The sequence below is a fragment of the Pogonomyrmex barbatus genome, unplaced genomic scaffold (genome assembly GCF_055798465.1).
Source record: "Pogonomyrmex barbatus isolate J1 unplaced genomic scaffold, ASM5579846v1 scaffold3, whole genome shotgun sequence".
NCBI classification, from domain to species: Eukaryota; Metazoa; Arthropoda; class Insecta; order Hymenoptera; family Formicidae; genus Pogonomyrmex; species Pogonomyrmex barbatus.
This window is the reverse complement of record NW_028297127.1, coordinates 15,222,279-15,249,078: the sequence shown is the minus strand read 5'-3', so window position 1 is coordinate 15,249,078 and position 26,800 is coordinate 15,222,279. Positions and strand designations below refer to the sequence as shown.

The window sequence follows — 26,800 nt, the reverse complement described above, 5'->3', positions numbered from 1 at the left end:
TGTTACTTTGAAGTCACGGAGCGTAACCTGGCGGTTTCCTCCCATTGCAAGCGCGTTTCTATCCACTTTGATAATGTACAGTCGCGTTTTACCCGTCGATCATCCTCCTTCCGTTCGAGCGCTCGCTTCGTGCAAGCTACGCCAGGGAGTTGCAACTCGAAATGCATGCATCTGGAACGATCGCGCCTCGAGGGTGCGCAAGGTTGCAGGGAAAACGAGAGAAAGAGAAAGAGAGAAGCACAGAGATAGAGAGAGAGAGAGAGAGAGAGAGAGAGAGAGAGAGAGAGAGAGAAGGAGGGGGAGAGGAAAGAGAGATGCCCGTGATGCGAAACGATGGTGTCGACGTCAACGACGACGACAACGGCGACGACTCGAGAGAGCCACTTACGTTTGAATTTTAAATTCTCCCCTACGGACGAAAGATTCTCCGATGAGTTTAGAGAAGGGAGAGGGGGAGTATGCAGAGTTGGGAAACACCTAAGCGACAGGGATTAAGCTCGAAGCACGAACGAGTCGAAGGGGTCAAGTTGTCTCTGATGAGATCAGCATTTTGAAGACCAGCATACATAGACGGAGTGGAAAAATGCGAAGAAGCGAAGAGTGAGGAAAAAGGCGACGAAGAATAGATGGGCGGAACGGGCGAGAGACACTTCGCGTGCTTCATGCTTGGGCGAACCGATCCACTCGTCTTTTTCTTGTTGCTGCGATTCTGCGCCTCGCAACCGACGAACTTACCGTCCTTTAAACGCGCGATTATCATTTCGCATTCTTATCTTTACGAAGTCTCGCGAGATACGCAGTCTTATCTTGACAAACAGCCTATATTATATATATATATATATATATATATATACATAGGATCTTTCGTTGAAATTGCCTGAAACTTTGTAATGTTGTTCTTTGACAAATGTCGAGGCGGAGAATTCGGAATCGTTGAATTAAACTTCAGAGATACAGACAGACAATAGAATCTTATTTATTTTCGAGTAAACTTTATTTCAACATGGTCTTAATTAAAGATTTAGTTATCAAACAGCGTATTCAACATTAAAAATTAAAAACTTCTCAAAGGAGAAAGGGTAATAATTTTTTTATGGAATTTCTAAAAGCATTTTATTTCACAGTCTCCACTCTCGCAATTCTACTCTGATTTCCTCTTCTCAGTTTCTATGAAAGCGCATCAACGATGCTCGATTCTTAATTCAAGACAGATTCGCAAAATCGCTAGGCCAATTCAATCGCAGACAGAGACTGCACGTAGCGTGCCGAAGAAAGCAGAAGAAAAACGTCATCATAATGGCGACAAATGAGAACGGAAAACGCGTCTTCATCCATGGAATCCGGATTATCCGTGAAACGAAGTAGATTCGATAATAAGTATGTGCGCCCATAAGAAACCATTGTGTATCGCGTTGGAAATCGATCGCACGCTATAAAAGAAAAGATATAAAGGAAAAAAATTGTTAAGCGCCGATCGATATTTTTGCACATGATGTTAATCCTATTGAATGTAACTGAAAATGTTAAAGTTTGTATTAGAAATTTAAAACAGGATATTTCAGATAATTTTCGAAAAATTGGCTAAATGTGTATTTGCGATGTAAAAATGACCAATGAGTCTGATTTAAAATTTTAAAATGCTAGAAAAAGAGCTATAGATTAATTATAAAAGTTAGTATTGATTTCAATTCTCCTGTAATAAATCACTTGATTTCATAATATATGTAAAATTTCTTCCATTTTTTTACTTTCCAGTTTTACTCCGATCGCTAAATCGTGTAAATCATTATTTCAAATAAAACAATTCGGTCATATATCTCAACTATTAAGAAACATTTTTAAAACGTGTCTTTTCCTATAAAAGCAAAATGAAGGTTTAAAAATAGTTCAATAGGTTTAAAAAAAATAGTTTTTTCTTTTTTTAACGCCAAACGTTTTTTTATTTATATTAACCTTTGAAATATGCAATGCAAGTATCGTTTTATATGAGAATAATTCGTTGCGTAAAATTCTATTTGCTGCGTAAAATTCTATTTGCAAACGCGAAGAAATGTTCGGGAATGCATTCAAGAATAAAAATGGCAAAGATATCGAAATCGATGGAAATTTCTTCGCGTCTGCCAACTCGGCCGAGGTGCAGTTGTTTAAGTCGACGAGGTCTGAGTGAAGGACGAAGGGAAGACGAGCGCGTGGCGGAACAGCAGGGTCGAAGATGAAGTGTGGTTGAGGGCGGAAGCAAAGTACCGGGAACGACGTGCGCGTTTCAATATTTTAGAGTCTCCGCCACCGTCGCCGTCGTCGCCGAAGATTCTCTACTTGGAGTGTAGCGTCGTAATGCAGGTGACAATTGGAGCGTGTCGATGCTTGCCGCGCCCCGAGATTTCTATAATGGAATGGATAGAACGTCTTTCCCTATCCTCCAGATTCCGGTTTCCTTTTATACCGAGATTTGCCCGGAGAACTTTACGCGCCGCAGCGGAACCGTACCGGAAAATCGCTCGCCATCTCTTCGATAAAGATCAGCAACCGTGTTCTTTAACCCTTCCGCTACGTGTGGCGATGCTGCAATCGCCAGAGTCACTCGGCGTGTTCGTTGTAGTCTGCGATCGATTAAATATGCGTTGATAATGAGATGATTTGACTATCATGAAAATGACGTATATGTGTATATGTGTATATGTAGAATGAAAAAAGAAAAATTAAGTAAAAGATTTAATATTTCCAACACTCTGTGTTTTCTTTGTCTTAATATGAATTTAGATAAATGTTAAACGATAGCGATAGTTATCACATAAATATTAATAATAATTTAAATCTAAATAAATAAACATTTTCAAAATCAATAAGATATTAATAATATTAAATTCAAGTGAATATAATTAGAGCAATTAAATAAAAATTAATGTGTAAAAATTTATTGTACATAATAGTATATTTTGCAATTATCTATTAATGATAGATTATACCAAGACAGAAATAGGACAAGCAGTAAAAATAGGATGAAACAGGTCAGACACGCGATACACCTTATATTCATTGATCAAATCTAGCAGTCGATGGCGAGAAAGATCGCTGAATTTGTGACAAATCGACCGTTTCCGGTAATCCCAGGATGAGAGAGCCCTGATAAGACCAGCTCGGCCAAGACCGATGGCACATTCAGACGTACTCGACGCTCTGCTGCGCGTTTGTGATCCTTTACGTAACTTCTCCGACCCGGAACCATCCATCGTTCAGAAGTTTCCAGGCCGCGGCCAGACGAGTTCTCCACCAAGAACTTTTCGAAACTCGTAGCGACGCGCGAAACCTTACTCCGATATTCCACCGGCAAGCGAAGATACTCGACGCCATTGCTGGCCGTTCCCAAAAGACGCCATCGCCGGAGTTTGTTCGCTCGACTGAAATCCGCTCGAGAGGAAAAAAATTCTCGTTACGAGATCTTTCGAAAAAACATCTTTTTTAAAACTGAATATCGTCTTTGAGCACATTTCAACAATTAAAGAAAAGAGAATTATTAAAATAAAAACTCATCTGTATTAATTATAAAGATGAATAATTGATTATACATTAAAAGAATTTTATCAATTATTGATATAAAATTAATCCACAATTGTGATATTTTGATATATCACGCATAACACATATAAATAATTATAGCAAATTACATTCATTACTTATTGTTAATAATTTAATGAGATATTTTGTGACCTTATTAAAATAAAGGGAGAGATATTGTTTATATTAAATTTGAAAAGATTATCGTTTAAATATGTCGATAATGTACTTATAATGTGAAATTTGTAAAATACAGATAAATATTGAGACGTGATAATGCAAAATTCAATTTCACTTTGCGAACAAACATTCGTCATGGTAATTCCAAAGGTATAATTCAGTACACATGAATAGTTAAGCACGCGCGCTACATGCATTCCGCTCTGTAATCAGGAAGCGACAGAACTTCCGCCGAGATCAATCCGGCCTTTCCGTACGAGCGGTCGCTTCTGAAGGCTCGGCTTGTGAATGGCGCGGCATGATCTTGCAAGTTCTCATATATAGTTCCATCTTTCTCACCACGACCGAGACCAGAGTGCTAGAAACGGCGGAGGGAAACTATCTCGGACCGCTCTGGAACTTTCCATGGAGGCGCAGCAACTATTCGAAGCGTAGTCGAATTCATACGCATCGAAGTTGGTCAGGTTCGTCGCGCGTGCCACGCGAATCGCTCCTCTCGAGAAACGCGCGGGAGGAAGATATGAGAGAAAGAGAAAGAGAGAAATATCAAGAACTAGAGAGAGAAAGAGAGAGAGAGAGAGAGAGAGAGAGAGAGAGAGAGAGAAAGGAGGGAAGGGGGGAGGAAAGAGAGAACCCACTGGCTGAGTTCCGGACCGTCTGATGCCGGATTATATCAAACTGGCATAACACACATCCGCCTCTGCTAGCTGACTGGCGAACTTGCCGCTCTTGAGACTTCACCCGGAAATTCTCCTCGCTCGCTGAAGAGGAAACGCGGCTAGGGTAATTGCATCTATCCGAGCACACCGTCAGAGAGACGGCAGATTGCAGACTTGGCCAACTTCGGACCACGATGACGCGATACTCGTTCGCTGTTTATCTCCTCTATTCTTTCTGTCTCCTTTCCTCTCTCTCTTTCTCTCTCAATCTCTCTCTCTCTCTCTCTCTCTCTCTCTCTCTCTCTCTCTCTCTGTCTCTCTCTTCCACCATCGCCAAAGATCACGCCGGCGTGTAATCAAGTTTAGCTGCGATTCTTATGCTAATTCGGCACGAAACCAAGAATGCTTCGTTGAACATATGAGTCGCGGTTACTGATTGCGAGGAAACTGTTATTGGAGAGTGTTAATTCTTTACGGTTCATCAGGAAAATAGATTTACCGAAAGTAAGCCATTAAGGAAATTTAATTCTGTTTAATTTGTTCTTCTGGAGAACTGATAAATACATCGCGTTTACATCCACGTCTCACACAGATCAAAAATATAAAAGTATGTATTTGGAAGATTATTAAAATCAGTTTGCAGTCATGGTAAAGTAAATCAGGTTTCCCAAACAATCTCAGAATAGTTTAAGCTTTCTTTGGAGAGTTAAAGTCAGTCCAGTTAGAAGTTAAGCGATAGATAGTCGACGGGATAGTCGTGCGGTTGTTCGACCGTTCTTCAATTCATGAATGAAATGGCAGTCTTTCTTAACATATTCCAGGAATCTTCCTTTTGCTTCTAGTTCGTAGAAGACATTCCGATTTCCATAAGCGACGTCCGGCGGAGACGTTTAAACGACGACAGGCTAAACGCGGGTAATCCACCGTCAAAGCGTACGCGAGCACACGATCCAATAAACGATCGACAGTGAAGCGTCCCTTTGACGTATGTTCATACATGGCTAAGCGAGTCCTCCTTTTGGGGAGACCGTCGCTGCCTGACGGAAGGACCGACTTGTCGTCGAACAAGTAAGAACATACAGGTCAGTCTACACATATACGCACGCGTGCACGCAGATATACAGAGAGTATCACATTGAAGTTATGAACACATACTCTCATCGGACAGCATGGTCCGCAACTTATGAGCATCTCGTGTGAATCGGCGTATGTTCATCATGCGAGGAAGACGTATGTTCATATATATTCACACGTGTAGACCACGTGTGCCACGAATACATGCGCCCGTTCTTCTTTACTGCTTCTCGCAAACGTAGACTTTGCGTGAGGGGGAGGGGGGGGAAGAATCCCGCGGAGGGAAAATCCTTTGGCCAGCGAAGCTTGGATAATCGCGCTCCGAGCTATAGACGCGTTTCTCTTCGTCGCGGTAAGAAAGAGAGAGAGAGAGAGAGAGAGAGAGAGAGAGAGAGAGAGAGAGAGAGACAGAGAGGGGAGAAAGGAGAGAAAGCTCGCTTTGCTGCAATCGCAGCCTGCCCATCCACGTGGAAATCATAGCTCGCTGCGGGAGCCATCGGGATTCGAAATTGTCCGGAAACGCTTGCCGGGCTGTTCTCAGTGGAGTCCTCTTTTCTCCCTCCACAACGTGGTAAGGGGGGAGTGGTAGAGGGGTAAGACGGCCGCCAGCCGTCTGCCTCTTCGGGGATTTGAGCGTAAAGAGACCTCCCAGAAGATTGTCTGAGGATCTCCTTGTAATTCGATGGCGACGTTCGAGAAAACATGCCGCGTCGATCGAAATCGAGTGTACTTGAAGAAAGCATTACAATCACTGAGGAAACTGAGTAGGAGATTACCGATATTGTAAAAAATGTGTTATGTGCATAATTAATAATTTTTTTGGAAAGACACAAAAAACTCGTAAAAACTTATAAATAATTATTCAAATCAATCAAGCTTATTTTCAAATATGCAAAGATTGCAATTAATTTTAAAATTAAGTCTTGACAGAGAAAAATTCAGACATAATTCAGACATATTATAAAAATGTATTGTATTTGTATTGTCTACAATTTAAGATACTAATTTATAAACATCAAGCTCGATATATTAATAAGATCAATTTTTAGATTAATTTTTTATTCAAAGAACTATTTTAATTGTTACAAAATAGTCGTAGACAGTTATAATTTTGTGTGTAATTATTCAAATCGTAAGATAAATATATTGAAAAAATACATGGTTTAAAATAAAAAAATGGCAAAAATGTAAGGTGACTTTAGAAAATAATTGAAGAAAAGCATGAAAGATATATACATGTACTATAGTGTGTGAGTTCTTATTCAAAGTCGAGTGCATGACCGATCAAGGAATATTAAAAATGATGTAATAAATGTTTTTGTTACTTCGATGCATATTTTGTTTGAAATTTCTCACGGTATGTCTAGCGAGAGAATCCAAGAATAATCCCCTTAGGGGTCAGGTACCGGGTGCGGAAGTGCCATATCACGGAATCTGCCGGCGAGCAGTTGCGGCAGCAACAGCAGCAGCAGAAATAACAGCGACAGGAGCAGTAGCAGCCGAGAGTTCGAGGTTTGAGGTTCGCAGACTCTCGTCGTACGGGGACGATATTGGATGTCATCACGAGAGAGATTACGTGCGGCTTTGAAAGAGCCCCCTATCTCACTTCCACTTCCATTCACCCTTCTTCCTCTACCCCCCTTCATCCGCCAGTGCCGATCCGCGCGTCGCTATTTCAGCTACTCCTACCTCGCTATTCGCCCGATGCGCGATGTACGACGCGTCTTCAGCGTTCATCCCCCCCTGAACCTCTTCAGCAACTTAGCCGGGATAGGAAGAACCCCGCGTGGTACTGAAGGGAGCTAGCTCTCATATCCCATTTGCCCCTATTTTTCATAAGCGATATTAGAATCTATCATCGGAGCCCGAGCAGACGCTCGCCTCCGCTCTAGGACCGAGCTATAAAGGTGGTAGATACCGATAAAAAAGATAGATAGATAGAGAGAGAGAGAGAGAGAGAGAGAGAGAGAGAGAGAGAGAGAGAGAGACTTCTCCCGATTATTGGCAAGGTGGGGTACCACGATCGCTGACGATTATCGACCTTATTGAAGCGGCGACGTGAATGGATCCAGACCCGCGCCGATCGCAAACCCCGCTATGCTCTCGACAGCGAAGCAGGGCTGAGAGTCGAGAGCTGCCCTATATATTATCGCGGCCGCCACGATATTTCATTCATCGCGACCTCTCGATCTCCACCCTTCTTCCCTGCCCAGTCGATTTTCAATGGGGCATGCGCACCTCGTGCGATCTCAATAACATTTCCATCCCGTTCCTCTTCCTCATCTCTACCGCGTTAGCAAAGTGCCGCGTAAAAATTTCTTGGGCGCCTACATTTTATTTGAAATCGAGAGCTCTTAATCCTGATGACTTTTCAATTCGATATTAAATTTTTCTAAAAATGCGAAGAATATATATGAGAAATGTAAATAACGGACGCAGAAATAAAATGGAAATGAAGAATATTAAATGAATCGATCAAATACTTGAGAGACAGCAATTAAAATTCTGTGACATACTTATAAACACTAATATAAACACTGTGACGAAAATGATTCCATTAGACTAGATAGGCACTAATAAACTAATAAATTGTGCAATTTATTATACGATTAAAAATCAACTTTTCGCAAAAAATGATATTTGTTTTACATTAATTATTGTCTATGTAATACTGTCTATGTAGAACCATAGAAGTATTTTATTACAAATTATTATAAATTATTTTGTTAAATTTCTCGTATTCGCTCAACTGACTGTGCTTTTTATTTTTCATACAAAAATATACTGTTATATTTAATATAAATATATAGATTCAAAGATATATTATAGGATCATAATAAAAATCTATATATACAATATTCATATTGATTAATCTTTTAAAGCTTTAAACGAAGTAAGAATCGCTTTTCAATAGTCCTTTTTTTATTTTGTTTTAAATCATGCATTCCTTTATGTTTTGAAATAAGTTCTTTGCGATTATCGATCCGCGTGCCGAATTCGCAAAATACCGTCACGATTTGCGTAGACAGCACATATCCCGAAATTTATGTTATTTATCTTTCCCCGTATTTACCGCGGCTCGCGATTTATCGTGATTACTAATTATAGCCTCAACTCGACTCGTTAATTACCCCGCCGGCGGAATGGCGACATTATTGACTCGTTAAATAGAATAGTTTCGAACATATTTCTATGGTACGTTTGCACGCCACAAAATTGCAGCAATTTTTTCATAATCATGTATAATAATAAAAAAAAAAGAAATAAAGAAAAGAAAATGTACTTACCTCTATGCCTGTTAGTTTGCTTGTCGAACATCAGCATAGCATCTTCGATCTGAAAAAACACAATGGAATGGCTTAGTCAAATAAAAAATATTTCAATAAAAAGTCAGATAAAGAGTATTCCATTTGAGATTTAATCTAATTATATTACACAGTTACATTTAATCTAATTTATTAGTTGAATATAATATTAATTAAATTATATTGATATGAATTTGATTCAATAATTTAATTCAAAGAATATTATATTTTTATACAACTATTTTTATACAATTATTATAATTATTATCAACTTTATTTCACTTGTCTATTAGCATTAATAAATTTATATATTTCTATTAAAATTCTTTCAGATCGATCGGACCATTGTAAAATCGTGTAATTAAAATTCAAGCTTGATTTAGTAGTTTTACGACAAGATTAAATCAGAATTATATTGCCGGATAAGTTGAGTATAGTAAACGTGCAGCTTTACAGTAAAGCGTCTTATTTACTGAAGCCGCTGTCATAAATTAAGCGGCTTACTGACGATCGAAGTAACCTATATTTGATATAAGACCTCATAGTGAACCCCTTGGTGTGTTAGGGGTGCAAAGCACCCCTATTAAAGCTTCAAGAATCGTAAACGCCGTTATGGAAATGTCGTACGATACATATCTAAAAGATATTTTGCGGAAACCTCATCTCAATGTGACGAATAGGAAGAAAAATTGTATGTATACCAATTATCAAATACTTTTGACAAATCATTTCCTATTAATAGTAAATATTTATTTGCGAAAAAGAGAGTGGATCTACATAGATGCATTAAATTAATATCTTCTTCAGTTTAATCATTTACTAGCTTATCTCTTTTCGAAAATTGAATAAACGTTTCGATATGAAGCTTCTTAAAAATAATTCTGATCATTTGATGAACTTATGATATTGACATGATTAATTTACACGATGGATATACTACAAATACATAAATTATTAATTGCATGTAAAATTAATATTATGTGGCTATAGTATGATCATTATATGAGTTAATCGCACAATATTGTGATAAATTATTATCAATACTATATTCATCAGTATTATAACTGATAGTTTGGCGCAAAAAAATTATTAATTTCTTACATTAAAGATAAGAATCAATCATTTAAAGATAAGAATCATATCATTTTGATAAAATATTTATGTCAATTCTATTTATAAGTAGTTTTTTCCAAAATAATAAATAAATAGTAACAATGTTACAAATTGATGATCGAAGAGATGAGATTTATTCATCAAAGGAAGGTGACAGTAAGATTGATTTTTAAGCGGTTCCAAATGATGCCAGTCGAATGACGAATAAGATCTCTTGTATCCTTAGGAGAATCGCGTACGTGTCGTAAAGCACAGCTGGTCAGAGATTTACGGAGCATGTTGCTGCGAGAGACGACGAGAGGACGGTGGAAAATGGCGGGGCGGGGAGCGGATGGTTCTGTATATGGTTGAAGCGCGAGCGAAGTTCTGGAAAGGCATAGGAAGAGCTAGTAGGATTTATGGGACAGGAGAAACAATAGGGATTATCCTTACCCTCTTCGTTGTTCCACGAGTTTGCTCCTTCCCACTCTCTCACGCAGGAACAACTATCGATAGCCTGCAGCATTAAAATAGCGAGCGATATTCTTCTCACGACGTTTGAGTAACTGTATGAACTCTCGTATGTACTCAATAAATGCGTTTTCCAGATATACATGTTGTATAGATACATGTCAAATACATTATATGTATTTTTGTACATAATATTTATATTTTGATCTCTAATTAAATTTGACAAGAATTTCTCCTCTCCCAGAGTAAAATAGCAAACTACATCAGCATCTATATTGAAGTTTGCAACGACTGAAGAATTCTATTATAATTTTTAAAGCATTTAATTAAATTTTTAAAGCATACATGAAAAGATACAAAATAAATTAAACAATGAGACAAAATGAAACAATTGATGTTTTGATATTTACGAACAAACAAAAATATTAGTGTAAGTCTGATTAGTATTTAGCATTAGTTAGTAGCTGGTTGAATGCCAAATGTTAAGCACGTAGTAATAATGCTCGTCACGTTCCGGTTTCGTCTTCTCGTCTTGCTATGTAATAAAATTTTAATGAAATTCGCGCGACGATCGCGTTGCTGTGGCGAGAAAGTCGCGGAAAAATGCCAAGGGAATCGAGTGTCTTAGCTGACATTTGTTGCGACTTTTGTTTTTCGAGGGACGGCACGCTTTTTACGAGGGGGTTGACGACAGCGGAAAACAAGAACGAGGGGACGAGCGGGCTTTTAATGAAAACGCAAGAGGCGTCATGGCGTAAGACAAGGAACCATTCTTCGTTACTTATGCCTCTCTACCTTCTTCTCTCGCAAAATGCATATCCTTTCATTATTCCTTAATGCTGCAGTCTTTGTTGTGGGCGTTATACTGATGTATTCTCGACAGTCGAATCGGCCTGAGTCTTTCGTTCGATGTTGCGAATTCTCGCATCGCCGTCAAGCGACAATGGCTTCGATCAAGAACGAGATTTCTCCATTCCGATCACTACGTGAGAAAAATACGTAAGGCTTCCTTTTTTTCTTGACTTCGTTAACATTTCACTCAAATGGAGCCTCTCTGAATCTTTGCATTTGCCTGCTTCTTTCAATTGTTTTCTTATTTTTAATTCGTAAGTTTTTTTACTCCTGTTCAACAACGTGTATTCTTTCTCTCTTAATTCTTGAGTCACAATGGGTGAAATCATTCTTCTTGCAAGAAAAACGATAGTTCGTTCGTTGAAATGTATTCGCTAATGAATACATTCCTTCTTTTTTTAACGCGGAGACTCTCGCAAACTGGCAATCATGAATTTCCCTCATTATCTCGAATAATTATCGCGGGTCGCAATGCAGTTTTGCGGGTTTCACGTGTATCATTGCATTACGAGTATCTATTTCCTGCGATATGTAATATTCAGCACACGGCGCATTATGCATCCGCGTATTTACTTCATTAAAAATACATTGCCCGGATGTGTTTAATATTGATTCTATATAAATTAATATAATTATCGTACGGTGCATTACCAGTAACGTCGAGCACGAGAGATAAGCGAATATTATACAAAACGCTTGTTATTTTACTGTCGTTTACGTGTGAGTTGATTTTACGCACGATAAATTCTCATTTTTTTCTCCGATGACTTTTATATTACATTTTTCTTAATAAACTGAGATATTCGAATTTCCACAAGTATAGTAAATATGTACAGAGCAGATACAAATATTTATCATCTATATAATAGCATTAATAAAAAGTATTATTTGAACATTTTCAGTTGCAATCATTTTCTAATGTTATTTTATCAATAGTTTATTTCAAAAAATATTACAACTCATGTAACTTTCTATTTATTTAATATTTAATTTGTTATAAATGTTAATAAACAAGATTTATCGAGAGAAAACTATTATTTTCCTGAAAAGTTTTGCAGTTACAGATATTTCTCAGGTGCCGTTGGTTTATTTGGCCGCAATAACTTCTCGAAACTCGCACAGACAAGACGTAAAAAATGAAGGTACCATTTCCTGGATACCAATCTACTTTTGACAAATGAGATCGGCATCCTCTTCCAGAGAAAGAATAATTCCGCCGAGAATGAGAGAGAAAGGTAGAGAATCCTGGTTTTGCACGCAGATTGAAATTCCGAAGACACGTCGGTGTAACCTTAAGGAAATGGCGATAACAGGAAAATGTAACACGAAGTGGCCTTGTAACTTCCCAAACTTCTTCCCTTTACGTGAGTCCGGAAAATACGTAGTAGTAGGAAAGGTTATCGAGGAGGAGGAAGAGGAGAAGAAGGAGGAGAAAGAGGAGAAGGAAGCGAAGAGAGAAGACAGGAGTCGGCAGCGTCGTCCCCGGAGAGCAATCGAGTTCTGGTGAGTGGGCGAGACGTACCTTATTACAAGTTCGATTCCACCAGTGTTACAGCTCTCGGTGGACCGAGCTGTAGATTGCTGTCTTACTGCCCTCGCCCTTTATATCGCGAGACCTTTCCCCCTCTTCGATGTAAGGCCGTGTCATTTCCCTCGTCACCGGATACGTACTAACGCTCGCTTTAGGTCTTTCGGTCTTTGACCAACTAATTAAAAATGAGATCAGAGTAGAATAGGTATTCACAAATCGCCCATTGGTCGATAATTTGCTGACAGTCTTCTAATTTGATTATTTTACGAAACCACTTCATTTTCGAATATCGAAAAAACATATATTTATCAATTACTGTGTACACAAATTATTATTCTCTACCACAATTCGCTTCATCGGTGCTCCATTGTAAAATAACAGGCCGTGGATGCGCCTGGATCGAATTTCCGACGTGCAATTATGTGCAATAAAGAGATAGCCAAAATAATGTACTGAAAATGCTCATTTTTCCGCGCTAATGATTATTATTAATAAGCATTGTCGAGAAGGAAATGCAGCTGACCCTTTTGCGATAAACACCATGAACAAAATTACGTTACGTGAATATAAAGTAGAATAAATTGTTGAAACGATAAATTGATGTATAACTTTTGTAAATAATTTCATTTTTATTTTCTCGGAAAGATATACTTCCTACTTCCTACTTTCTCAAAAAGATGTATTTAGGTTTCTGCTTTATTCTAAAAACATCATAAGAAGTTTTAAAAATAAAAAGAAAGAACTCGCTGTTATTTCTAATAATTTCGTTCAACAAACTTTAACATTTTTATATATTTGTAGTTTATTTGTTATTTTTGTCCAGCGTTCCCATTTGCTATGTTATTAATATTTTCTAATGTATCTTTATATATGGTAATTTTTGGAAACGCGGAACAAAAAAATGTCCGTTGTATTGAGAAGAAAGCTGTCAGAGAAAATTTCTTAAAACAATGACTGAAAAATTTACAGAGATAGTGTTAACATTTGTTTTGTTAAAGTTAAGCAAGCCGTCACACAATTTGAATTGAGCAATTAAATATTTGTAAGAAAAAAATATCATTTATTTCTAATTTTTAATTGAATAGTATGTATCGTTGCATATACTAATAAATTGTCATCACTATAAATATATATTAAAAACTCACGGCTTTAAAAATCTGAATATCTAAAAGTTAATATTTAAGAATCTCTATTTTTTGAAAATCTCTCTGACAATATGTAAATCTAAATGTCTGAAAATGTGAGAGAGATATTCATGACAAATACGATTTATGAAGAAGCTTGAGCTTTAAATCAGGAAAAGTGAACGATCCATTTCAATGAGTATACTTCGGTCAATTTATCACGTTACAAAATTCCACAGTCCGTGTATTCTGAACTCCGGCACCACATGCGACTAAACTGCGAATCTGCGCTTGAAAGCTGGAAGTTATCTCAATCGATCGCGACATTGGATCGAATGCAACGAACCGAAACGGTGATTCCCCCATTCGAACTTGTTTCGTAGCTTCGCGATCTACGTTGCAATACGATACGCATTTCGAGCGCGCATATGTGCACACGCGTACGCCATCCGAAGTGCACTTCATGAAACTTATCACCAAAGTTCACAGAACCGGATACTTCAGTAACACGGGCTTCGCTGGGGCTTAAATTCATTTTCGAACGCGGAGCATCGAGTTTCCACAACCTCCATCCTGCGTGCGGCTCGCATTGTGTGCGCGCACCCTTTTTATTTTGTTTCGCTTCTCCGTTCCTCGCTTGTCCCGAACTCTCTTTTCGAAGATAAACGAGAACCAACGCGCCGCGCTTCGAGAACGCTCTCCATCGAGAAGTTTTATTTTTTTTTCCCTTCAGTTGATTAAAGGCCACGCCGCGAGACCCACGCGAGAGTTACAAAGTCGGATTCTATTATCTGTGTATATGCGGTAAAACAATCTACGGTCGCGGCTCATTTGCAGTGAAATTGCGATTCGCGACATCGTCGACGCATATTTCGAGTTAACGCATTCATTGCTGAAATATGCGTGGAAAATGTAGTTTAGATTATTTAAAAAAAGATTTTTTTTTCATGTCATATATAAAACATCGCGTTAAATGAAGTCTTCGTTATATATAGTGGAATATCAAATCTTCTCTTTCTCGTTTATAGTTGAAAAAATTGAAGATTAATGATGCCATTTTAATATTATATGGGATATTTCTAAAGTCGGCATCGCCGAGTCCATTACATTTCATCGCATTACTCATTCAGCGTTAATATCCTAATCCCCAAGTAGAGAGAGAGAGAGAGAGAGAGAGGGGGGGGAGAGGGGGAGAGAGAGAGAGAGAGAGAGAGAGAGAGAGAGAGAGAGAGAGAAGGTAGCTATTTTGTTGCAATGTCACCAACTTAATCAAGGTGTTTTCGACCGCTTCAATTTCACCATCGTGTTCCTCCGTGACTCATGCGATTTCGCCGTTCGGCCGGTCTGGGGTTGAATAATGACCCGAAAAGGGCGAGATAGGGCAAGGAACTTAAGTAGCTCGCGAACGCGGACACTTGGCGAGGGTCGATCCGGTTATTCGACAACACGTAAGTCGACTCCGCCTTCGTCGATGTTTCCGGGACGAGGGAAGGAAAACTTTCTAGGAAAACTCCGGAGCGTTTTCGACAAACAAATCAGCCTCCTCGTCGGCCACTGCCGACGTCGAAGTCGCTGTCACTTGCTGCTCGATACTCGATCGATATCGAGCCAGGGCTATATTTCGGAGGGACGCTCGGAAACTCGCAGGCTAGAAAGGGCTGTTTTTCCCGCGGGGATAACTTTCGCGAGAAAAAAATGGGACTTCTCTTTTTGGTCCTTCCTGAACGGAGCTGTTCCTCTTTATTCAACGGCTGGAGTGGATATAGTACCTCTCTCACACCAACGCGAAAATAATGATGGCTCACAGGCCGACAGACATCTGCTTGCTATTTTCAGATAAAACCGTCGAGTCGTGTGCATGATCCGTCCGAGAAATATCGATAACACGCTGCGGGCATATTAATATTGCTGGGAATCTCGCAGAGGCTATATCAAACAAGTATCAACTTATCGGATAAATGTTTGGCATCGAAATCGTTGTGCTTTCGTGCAATCAAACCACTCAATGCGACCATAAGTAATTGCATGTTCAATATCCCTTTTTTTTTACGTATACGACACGGGTAAAATGGCGTACTATGAATAATAGACGATCATGCTGCCACACGCTGTCGGTTAAATATGTATTCATATGTCATATTCAGTGCTAGATAAAACTCAAGCAAGCATATATAGCGTCAAATGTCAAATGTGAATCCCATTTAGCACGCTAATTATGAAGTACGAATATAGGCCATAGAGACATCTTTTTTTTTATATACAACTCGACATACTACATATATTCGATGTTCGGTATTTTACACAGCGATTCTAATTTATAGCTTTAATGCTTTATGGAATTTATTATGCTTATTACATGCGTATTGGCATCTCACGTTAATAATTAATATTATGATCGATATACCGCGAATTATTTCGAACAGCGGTAACTTGTGAAGTATAAAATTGTTACATTTCGTAAATATTTCGTAAACCGCGTCGTTATTATTCTCCAAAGATAATCAGGATCTGCATAATTAATCGAATGTAATTTGGAAAGTTTATATGAGTGTTTAAAGTTGCATTGCCATTACCTGTTCCTGCTCGAAGGGCTCTCGATTACCTCTCCCTAAGATCGTAAAACGTATTCTCGGCGTTTACGGTGCCACTCGGACAAGCGTCGGTTGTCTGCCGATGGTAGCTCCCGAAGAAAGTACGATCTCTCTAATCTCCGAACGAGGTAACTTCGCCTTTTACCCTCCGGCTACACCCTACCAACCTCTTTCTTACGCGAACCGCTGAGCATCATTTGTAACTTCCAGCCCTTTTCCTTCCGAACATTAATGCTGGAATGGTCCGAGGGTCGTTTTAAACCTGAACCATGTTCAAATACATGGAAACGATCGAAATATTCTATGATTATAAGAATGGAAATATATGGTGATATTTTAGTGATATTTTTAGTGAAAAAATATTTCTATTAAGAATAATAATTTATTTAATTATTTTAATTATTTTAATTATTAATATCACAATGTTTTATTTATTTTACACATTGAATTTAATTCGTAAGTTTTCTGATAGAAGATGCTTGTAATATATATATATATATATATGTACAAGAGATATTTTTTTTGAACATAATAAAAAATTTAATATTTCTAAAATTAAAAATCTATCGCGAAAGAAGTTTGAGCTCGCTTATAGAAATTTAATATCGCTATTTCTAGAGCTAAAGTAGGAAAAAAAGCAAAAATAATCTGCTTTCATATTTCAAAATGCGATATAAAAATTTCACAAGCCAAGTATATATATATGGGTATAACGACATAATGACATAGCGTGATATCATTATCATATTTGACATACAATAATGTAATTTTGTCCAATAATTGTCGTTTTATGTCATATTTTTGAAGCAATTTAAAGGAAATAAGAAATATGAAAATATAATTAGATGTAATTAAATGAAAGTAGAAAAATACTTAGAACATAAAGCGTATTTCCAAACTATATTAAAACAACTGTGCGCAAAACTAATAAATGTCACAGAGTTATAGTAAAATTTAATTTCGTATTAAATATTTTTTCTCTCTTGATATACGTATAGCCCAGAGGCTCGTTATTTTTTAAATTCTTTGTAGAACGTGTACTCTAATTGATATACACTATTTATAAATTTTTCCAAGCCTTTCAAGCACGATGAAAAACAATATTTTATATTAAAGGTGAAAATAGAAGTGTTTCTGGTGTCAATTTCCCGATTGCGAACTCAAACACGCACACCAATTTTTGTGGTTCGACCGAATTCCATTTTAAAGCGCGTCGAAACGTGCAATATGAATACGCGCGGCCGTCCATGGTCGCGTTGTAAACATCAGAAGATCAATGTTACTCCGGCGATGGCTGGCGATGAATAGTCCTGGCTAATCCGTTTTATTCTCACACAAAATTCCAGGTCGGCATTTCGCCGATCGACTTTCCGCACCGCGCGTAGAACGCTATGATCAGATATTTATACGTCACGCTGATGAAACCACGCCGTGGTCTGCTGCGATCGCTGCGAACTCACATGTCGATAATGAAAAGCATCGTAAACGCAAAGCGTTTACAAAGCGAGAGCTCGTGATCGCAATCGATCGGAGTCGAGCTGCGAACGAGCAAACAGAATGCGAGTGTTTCCGATCGCCGGACGAAATAGCGGCCAACCGGAAGCTGCTGCTCGTATAAACAAATCGTTTACAATCGGTACGGGGACATGCGTTTGTCGGTGGACGACGTAAAAAAACAACTGCAAACCATTCCTATCCTCTGTCATCCCTATTATTCTCCGGCTCTCATGCTTGCCGCACGTGGCTAGCATCGTTTTGCGTAATTTCCACGCGAATGTTCGCGCACGGACAGATCAATCGGCGCGCTTATTACTCGTACACCCCGTGCGCATTCTATCGGACTGCGTAAATAAAAATATACGTATGTCCAACGAGAGATAGAATAGTTTATTCACCGGGAACGATCGGAGATCCATTTACGATGCGCCGGTTCCGTTCCGCGCCCACCGTCACCCCTCCTGCCACCTCCCTTGATTTCCCAACCAGGTGGGTACCGGTTCGTGACCCGCGGTGTGCCAGGCACGACCAGGATCGTCGATGGCGGCGGCCCTTCGGTATCAATGTTGGTATCTTATGTATTTCTCCGTGCCTTTCATTTCTGCACGATAATTCATCGTTGCACTGCACGTTTCGACTGTGACGTTCAAACTGATGCAGAATTAGAATGAAGCTTTGTTGGATTTAGAATATAGGGTAATTGCATCAATCATCATAAAGAAAGTGCATGATATAACGGAGATCTTATAGGAACAATGAAGAGTTTTGAAGATAAAATAATGATTATCTTTGTTAATTATATGTAATTTTCTATTCAAATGCAACAACAATATCCAAATATGGCTATTTAACACAATATCCAAATATGGCATATATATTTAACATAACGTATTTGAAATTTTAATACAAGAATTTTTAGATTAAAAGCAAACTTTTGAATTGGTTCGTATAAAAAAACATCATTTATATACATTGTGATACAATTTCATGTTCTATTTTACACGATTTTGATCTTAAAAGATGTAATTTTCATTTCTATTTTGTTCATGTGGGAGAGATATTAAATGATCTCAGATGAAACCAGGTAAACTTGCGCGTCTTTTAACTACTGTCAAGTACTCATGTACAACATGTAACCAAGGGTTTACATTATCGGATATCGTTTTCCGATTCGTTGTCTTGGCTTAAATTTCGATGCAAGGTAATGGAAGTTCCAGTGAATACTTTTCAACCATGCATCTGAATTCCCGTACGGCTTGTCATTAACTCCCTGTAATGCATACATACGCGTTTTTGTACACCAGTAAACAAGTTTTCAATCACAATCAAATATACTATAGATTTGTATTCCTCGTGTTTTTAGTGTTAAAAAATAATTCTGGTTAAACCAATTTGTTCTTCACTACAGACGTACGCGTGAAAATAAATAGCTGTTTTTCGCATGTTTCTACTCCAATTTAATAACACAGATTGATGAAACATAGTACAAATTTTTTAATTGTTCTTCATTAATAAATAAACGTATCAATTCGACCTATATGTGTTTCGTATGTTTGATGAAAATAAATCTTATGATATAGATTAAGATTTGTAGCTATCTGTCAATTCACAAATCAAAAAACGATTTTTCAATATATTTCACAGTCTAATCTTTCGACTGTCATTGATAAAAAGGCAAAAGAAACTAACTTATTTATGTGCAAAAAATAAAATCCATACAACTTTCATTTTTATTTTTTGGTATCATAGCCCAATATATTTGCAGTAAGGGATCAGCAGGCTTAAATTGATATTATTTTATTGTATTGCAAAATAAATTTTAACAGTAAATTAAGAACTGTATTTAAAAGTAAAAAAATTTTTTTTATTTCATCATTAAACCCGATTAAATATATATTCTAGTATTTTTTATACAAAAGAATTGAAAAAAGTAATTAGTTTTGGTATTAATTTTTATAACTATCAAGCGGTATCGATTGGTCTGATTTATACAATAGCACGAAAAAGAAAGGTAACATTCGTCTGTGATTTAAACTGATCCATTGTATTTTTTGGATTATTTCTGTCAAAAAATACTGCAGAGAGAAAAGAGAGATAGCGGCCGATATACCGAATTTTAGAAGAATACATGTGGGTATCCGCCCAATCGAACGGAATAATGCAGGCGCTATAACGTTTCTATTCGTTTGAAAATGCACGTCCGACTATACTATTGTTTAAAAAATATGCGGCTCTGCTGTATTCACAGCGAACTGCGCTGTATGCAAACATTCACGCCAGATTATCACTCGCAGTATTCAGAATCGTTGTTAACTTTTGCGAGCGCTGTTTCGCTGTTACTTTAGTTTTATTCCTGTTATAAATCAGATTACAATTGAACCGCGAGTGCTATAGCTATAACGAGTTCTGTAACTTTTATCTTGAAGATTTGTTTTGTATTACACAATGGAGCGTTAAAAAAAGTATACAAGTATATATGTACAACATTATTCTCTATTTTCTTATTTGAAGGTGTTATTAGAATCCGAAAAAAATAGTAATAAAATATGATTTATTCAATAAACAAATACTCTACTTATTACGTAAGCGTTGTGTGATTTTTTTTAGATGAAAACTCATGCTTCTATATGAAAGATCTTACTTAATTTCATATAAGGAATAATTCATTTATCAATCAATTCCAGAAATAAATATTTATTTATGTTTTTTTTTCAAATTTATAATTACAAGATGCAATTCGCACAATTGCTTGACTCTATCTATCGATTAATTAGTTAGGCGAAGAGTTTCGCTAAGGTTTTGTAGGATTAGTTATGGACTTCGAAATATAGGTGTGCATAGTGGACCGACCAAGCAGCACGAACACCGCGCACTTCGTTCACTTGCAAACTTCGGTAAACAGTTTAGCCAATGTATATTAAGACGCTAACTTTACCACCAATTTGCACAAAATGCTCGTAAACTGAACTAGCGTACCACGTGCTGGACGGCCTCCGGAACTCCACGGCTGATTTGAGTCGTGAAACCGTCGACAGAATGTAAAGACGAGAACCGGATGAGAATTCTCGCTCAAGTCAAGAATAGTACTAAAATTTTTACCTCTCGTTTTATCAAATATTGACTGGATTTCGTAAAATGCGAGATGTGTGTATTTTTTGCAGTTTATGTAATATGAACTATAAATAAATGTGTGTATACGCATTTTATATGAAACTTGTCAGCCATTGTCGCGAAACGACATCTAAATTTTATTATTATAAATCCATAATAGTTCAATTGCTTTTTTTACAGGCTGGATAAAAAGGAGACACATCTTTGTCTCTATCGACATCGCGATAGAGCATTTTACTATTAAAAATTATTTCATAGCAAAGAAAATGTTTAATGGTTTTTAATATTTATCTTTTATTTATTATTAATATTACATTATCAACATGAAAATTTGGTTTTCTTCTCTAATAATTTTCTAAAGGATAGATTCTTCTAGTGATAATAAACTTTTTATCAAAAAAACAAGTCACATGAGTTGACAAAATTTATTTAAAGAATAAAATAATAATTACATTTTACTTTTTAATACCTAATAGCTAATTTTTACTTAGCATAAATGAGGTAAAGATTTATATATGTACACACACACACACACACACACACACACACACATCTGACAATTATATCTATTCTAGCGCGATACCATCGTAAAGAATTTTATTCTCAATCCTTACAATCTCGTCTTGGAGAAACGCACCTATGGTCTCCAGAGGATTCATGTCTCGTGGTTAGGGTAAAATCAGTAATGCTGTGATATAGTTGTCTTTACTGTCACCGCAGAGGCGATGGCTTGACTAGTTGTTGCCATGAAGGGGTCAGATATAGGAGTTAGGGGGCTGCATTTCTGTAATCTTCAAGGGTTTCTTAATACCATTACTCCTGGTTTTGTTCCAGAGATCGGTGACATCTTTATAGTCAGTTTAATTATATTTCTATTAAACATGTAACATAATGAAATTAATATACGTACTTATTCTAGCCATTAGGAAATTGGATCTGTGATAAGAGAATTTTTATATTTTTTAATTTCTTTAAAAGATTATTAACTAATTAAAAATGTGAAATATTTCAATTATTTTCTGTCAAAAATTGATAAAATTTTGTACTGATAATCCCCTTTCTCTCCCAGTAAATTATAAATATATGAAACATTATCGACTAAAATTATGAATTATATAATAGTTTAAATAACCATTGTCATACAGAATGTAAAATTTGCTTCAACTTTTAAGAGTATTATTTTCTGATGAATATGTAGGCGATTTTTTTACACAATGAAAAATTGATCCAAAAGTCTCTCTCTCTCTCTCTCTCTCTCTCTCTCTCTCTCTCTCTCTCTCTCTCTCTCTCTCTGCAACTTTTTAATTATAAAGTTTAAATATCTTTTGCTAATTAAGTCTCGTTATTAAAATTCTGTTAAAGTCCTCTTAAAGTTGACTGAAGAATAAGATTTTATCATGTATCTGCAGCATGGAAGTTCAATTTCTCGGAGATTTTTGGTTCTTAAGGTTGACCAATACTTTAATTGTGTTTTAAATTTAAATTTTTTACGAAAATATATACAATTATTAGAAATTTATCAATTTCGCGAATCTCAAACAAAATTCTGCGTACTTATTATATGTCGTTCTATTGTAATCGATCAACACCAAAGTCAGGATGATCTGAACGGAACGTTTCTTCCGTGTTTTCATTTGCCTTCCATTCCGCGGCGGAATGGTTTATTCAGTATACGTCGGCCTCGTTTCGCATCGGCCGTAAAAGGATAATCATGTCCTTCCAGACCGATCCATAGACACGATGCGCGAGCATTCTTCGGGGTACGTAACATGAAGTATTCAACATGCGACGGCGCCGTATGTCGGCCGGAGTATCGTCGCTTAAGTAAAGAGTATTACAGGCACGAGCACGGTTGGAGACTGCATCAGGGGTGAGAAAAAAAACAGGTGCGCACCTTGCACTTTTTAGATTTTCAAGAGACGAGGGAAACATTTAATCAGAGATTACTGTTTCATGAATTAAATCATAACGCCCTAATCCATTGCTCGCATACTTACGTGCAAATATACACACATTTATATATACATGTATCGTATCAAAAGTTATGTATATTTTTTTAATATTCTTTATTCTGTAATTTTCTTCGGATCGAAAACTTAATTATATTAAGAAATTTTATTATTTTATATTATACTTTAAAGTTATAGAAGCCTAATCTTTCCTGACATTATGATACGTTACGATACGTGTACAGTTTCCGAAATGTTTTAACAGATTTTTAATATTTATTTGTGTGTAATTTTTTTTCTTCTTGATTTTTTCTGTAAAACATTACTTTTTCTATTCTTTAGAATTTATTTTATCCCTTTTATTTAATGCCTTGATTGTCTTTCTATAGCTTTTCGTATATAGCTGCTTAAGGGTTTATCGATTCCAAGTATTAGGTTTGAAAGGAATTGCTAAAGTCAGGGCAGATCGATAATTCGTAGCACACGCGTTTGTCGACTTACGTACACACACATACACGCACGTGTGTATTTGCACTATGACTTTGCATTAAACATTGAACTCGACTCAACCAAGCAGAAACTGAATCGTGCTAACAATGACAGCGACAGTAACGACAATCGCGAGTTACAGTTACGTGCATTGCGTTTGCTTATGCGTATGGTACACAAGCATTTGTGTTCTACTTATGTTAGTCTGGTCATGGCTTAATATATGTATTATATAAACAATCTCTATGAACATTTCCAGTTGTTCACATGGTAAATCAACTATTATAGCATTTAATTCTTTTTAATTTAACAATAAGATATAAATTAATCGTCATTATGTGTCGTAAAAATAGAAAATTTTTTTATAAATAATTCATATTTTCTTTTTATAAGTATTCAAGTCTTCTCTTTCTTTCTTTTTTCTCATAAATTTTAGAAAATTAAAATCATTATAAAAAAAGAAAAAGATGATTCAAGATAGAAAACAAAATTTTATCAGATTTATATATAAATTTTGTGATTTACTTTAAGATTAGAAACTAAAAAAAAATCACAGATTTTATCATCAAGATTTCTACAATAATTCATCATATACGAAAACAATTAAAAATCATTTAAAGGGAGAAAGATATAATTCAGCGTACATGAGTAAATCGGAATAGAATGAAGATGAGAGTGAGATGAAGATAATAGGCCACGTTTGAAATATTCTACAAAAATAATTTCTTCGGTATTCCGACAGGCAATATATCGACGAAGAATCGCGAGGATGCGATATCCGAATTCCGGCGGGGCAACGGAAACGAGGGCAGCGAAAATTTAGAAAGCGTAGATTATGGCGCAGGGTAAACGATCGACATATATAGGGTAGCAGTCGGGTATAAGTGGACTCCAGGGGGATGGTACAAACGGGAATTTGGTCTGGCTCTACACCTCATAAATTTGAGTTATTCTCGCGGCCTCGTTTCCTTCCCTCTTGTCCCTTCTTTGCCTCTTCCCAATCCGACTTTGCCCGTCGCGCTCTTAAGGATTCTCCAGGAAGTGAGTTATCGTTGCCCTCGGCTCCAGCCTCCGGCAAGGGGGCTCACTTTTTCGCAGGAAAAATATTAGCAATGATACGTCCGATATTTCACTCGTGGCTTCTGAGTAAAGAGACACTCGGCGCGTTTTCGGCGCATGAACGTCATTCTCGTAAACAACGAGGTACGTGACTGGAATATTTCCGAAAAGAGAACAGGAAAAAAGAGGAAGAGTAATTTGCTCTGTTCTGAGTACATATATATTTTCCCTTAGGAACAAAAGCATTATACAATAATTACAAAATAATGTATGAAATATGATGTCAAGACATAATAAAATATACGTACATGTATAGAGAATTAAATAATGATTTATACAATTTATATCATACGGTTTATATGTGCAAATTAATTTTTTATATAAACATTAAATTATAACTGTGAATCATTAAAAAAAGATAAATCTAAAATTACGAGTCATTTTATATTTAACATATATAATATCTCATATATAATATATAATATATATAATATCATATAATATAATATGAATATTTCTGAAGAATAATTAAAGATAACAAAAAATAGAAATATAATTCCATTCATTTTTAATAATATAAATTATGATATTGTTTATTATTAAGAATAAAACTAATTATACCACAATATACCGAGACTTAATTGCGGCAATTTTGAACTAAATTAGCTGTAGGTAAACAAGTTCAAAATACATGGTAGATCTCGCAACAATGTTATGAAAGTTGGATAGCGTAAACGTTTACATTCTTGCAATAGCATATTGAAATTATCAGTATAAAAGAAACGAATCCATCACATTTGCTGATATTTGCAAAAAAAATATTACAAGATGTTAAATATAGTCATTCTTTTTCAAGTTTTCGCTTTCTTTATTACGTAAATTCAATTTATATATGTTAGCAATATTTTTAATAATTCAAATAATTGGTTTAATAACTAATTAAGACAGACTAAGACAAGTTTAGTTGTGTTAACTGCTAGTGCCAAGTAGAATTAGTACTTATTTACTTGAGGTAAATAGACCCTCAGGTCAAGCCGTTGGTCCGCCGATGATCGAGCAGATATTGACACATCTGAATCTGTGTCTTGTAACTTGGCACGATTATTTACCAAAACTTGGTCCAGATTACAAAAAAATCTAATTTATATTGTACACATAAAGAGAAAAATGCTCTCAAACCTCGAATTCGTGTAGATATGTCAAAAAGGAGAGAAACAAGCGAGACAGGAAATTTTTCTCGATTCGCGAGACAAGGCATTGGAAAACTCGCTGGAAAGGAATTGCGATGTTGAAAGCGTAAGAAGACGTTCATTGTACAAGTCCCTACGGTGTAGGATTCCGCTCGAGTGTTCTGCTCACCGATTGGCGGACAAACAGTTGCTGTTGACGAGGTAGGTAAGCGTAAGACGATAACGACGAGGAGAACGCCGACGGCCGTTGACAACGCGACGACGAACACCTTTTCTCCCCTTTATTCTTTTCTCCCTCTTTGTCAATCCGCGGAGAAGGCTAACTTCGTGCGAGTAGCGGCTCGCTCTCGCGAGTACCGTGTACTTTCGCAATCTTTTTAATTGTATTGCCGTGAAAGTCGATGATAGGAAAGTTCGTTCGGCTGCTCGTAGAGAATTCGTTCTCGCCGTTCTTTTCCTTTTCTTTCCTCTTTCTCTTCCCTCTTATGCCTTAAATACGCCTTCGTCGCCGAGTCTTCTTTTCCGCGCTTTTCTCTTTACTTAGTTCTTACTTCTTATTTGGACTAACCAGAGTAAACAGGGATATACGAAAAAATGTCCCACTAATTTTCTGAGTGCGTTTCGCGAGATTCAATTTGTCGTCATTATGAACTGTAGATTCGACATATCTTTTTAATTGTACCTATATAGAGTAAGGTGCATTGTGATGAATACAATGTGAATTATTCGTGCTATTTCTGTTTGTTATTAAATTACCATTTTATGGAATCTTGCTATTAGAATAAGTATATTGATGTATAAATTTTTTGGAAAATTTATTTTAAAATTGAAGTAATAATACACTTATTCTTAAAAAAATTCTATAAAAAAAATATCTTATTTTATAAAAAAATATAAGATAAATGTATGTTTTCATTAATATATTTTTATTAATATAAAAGATGAATCGTAAATTAGAGATAAAATACAAAAAAATATTATCAATAATAATTTTGTAAGAAATGAAATCGATTATCAAATAATATAATTAATATAATTTTAATTTCCATTGCCAAAGAAAATATTTATCAA

The 26,800-nt window shown here is 36.4% G+C and overlaps 1 protein-coding gene across 7 annotated transcripts in view; it reads right to left on the bottom strand.

Annotated features, from left to right (window-relative positions):
- The window catches only part of Rbp6 (RNA-binding protein 6), a 596,225-nt gene that overhangs the window by 110,758 nt on the left and 458,667 nt on the right, over window positions 1-26,800 (bottom strand). For all 7 annotated transcript variants that reach the window (XM_089079353.1, XM_025218444.2, XM_011639884.2 and 4 more), the window contains one exon: window positions 8,756-8,804. In XM_089079353.1, the coding sequence (XP_088935479.1) occupies window positions 8,756-8,804 (49 nt within the window). The remainder of the gene's footprint in view (window positions 1-8,755; window positions 8,805-26,800) is intronic.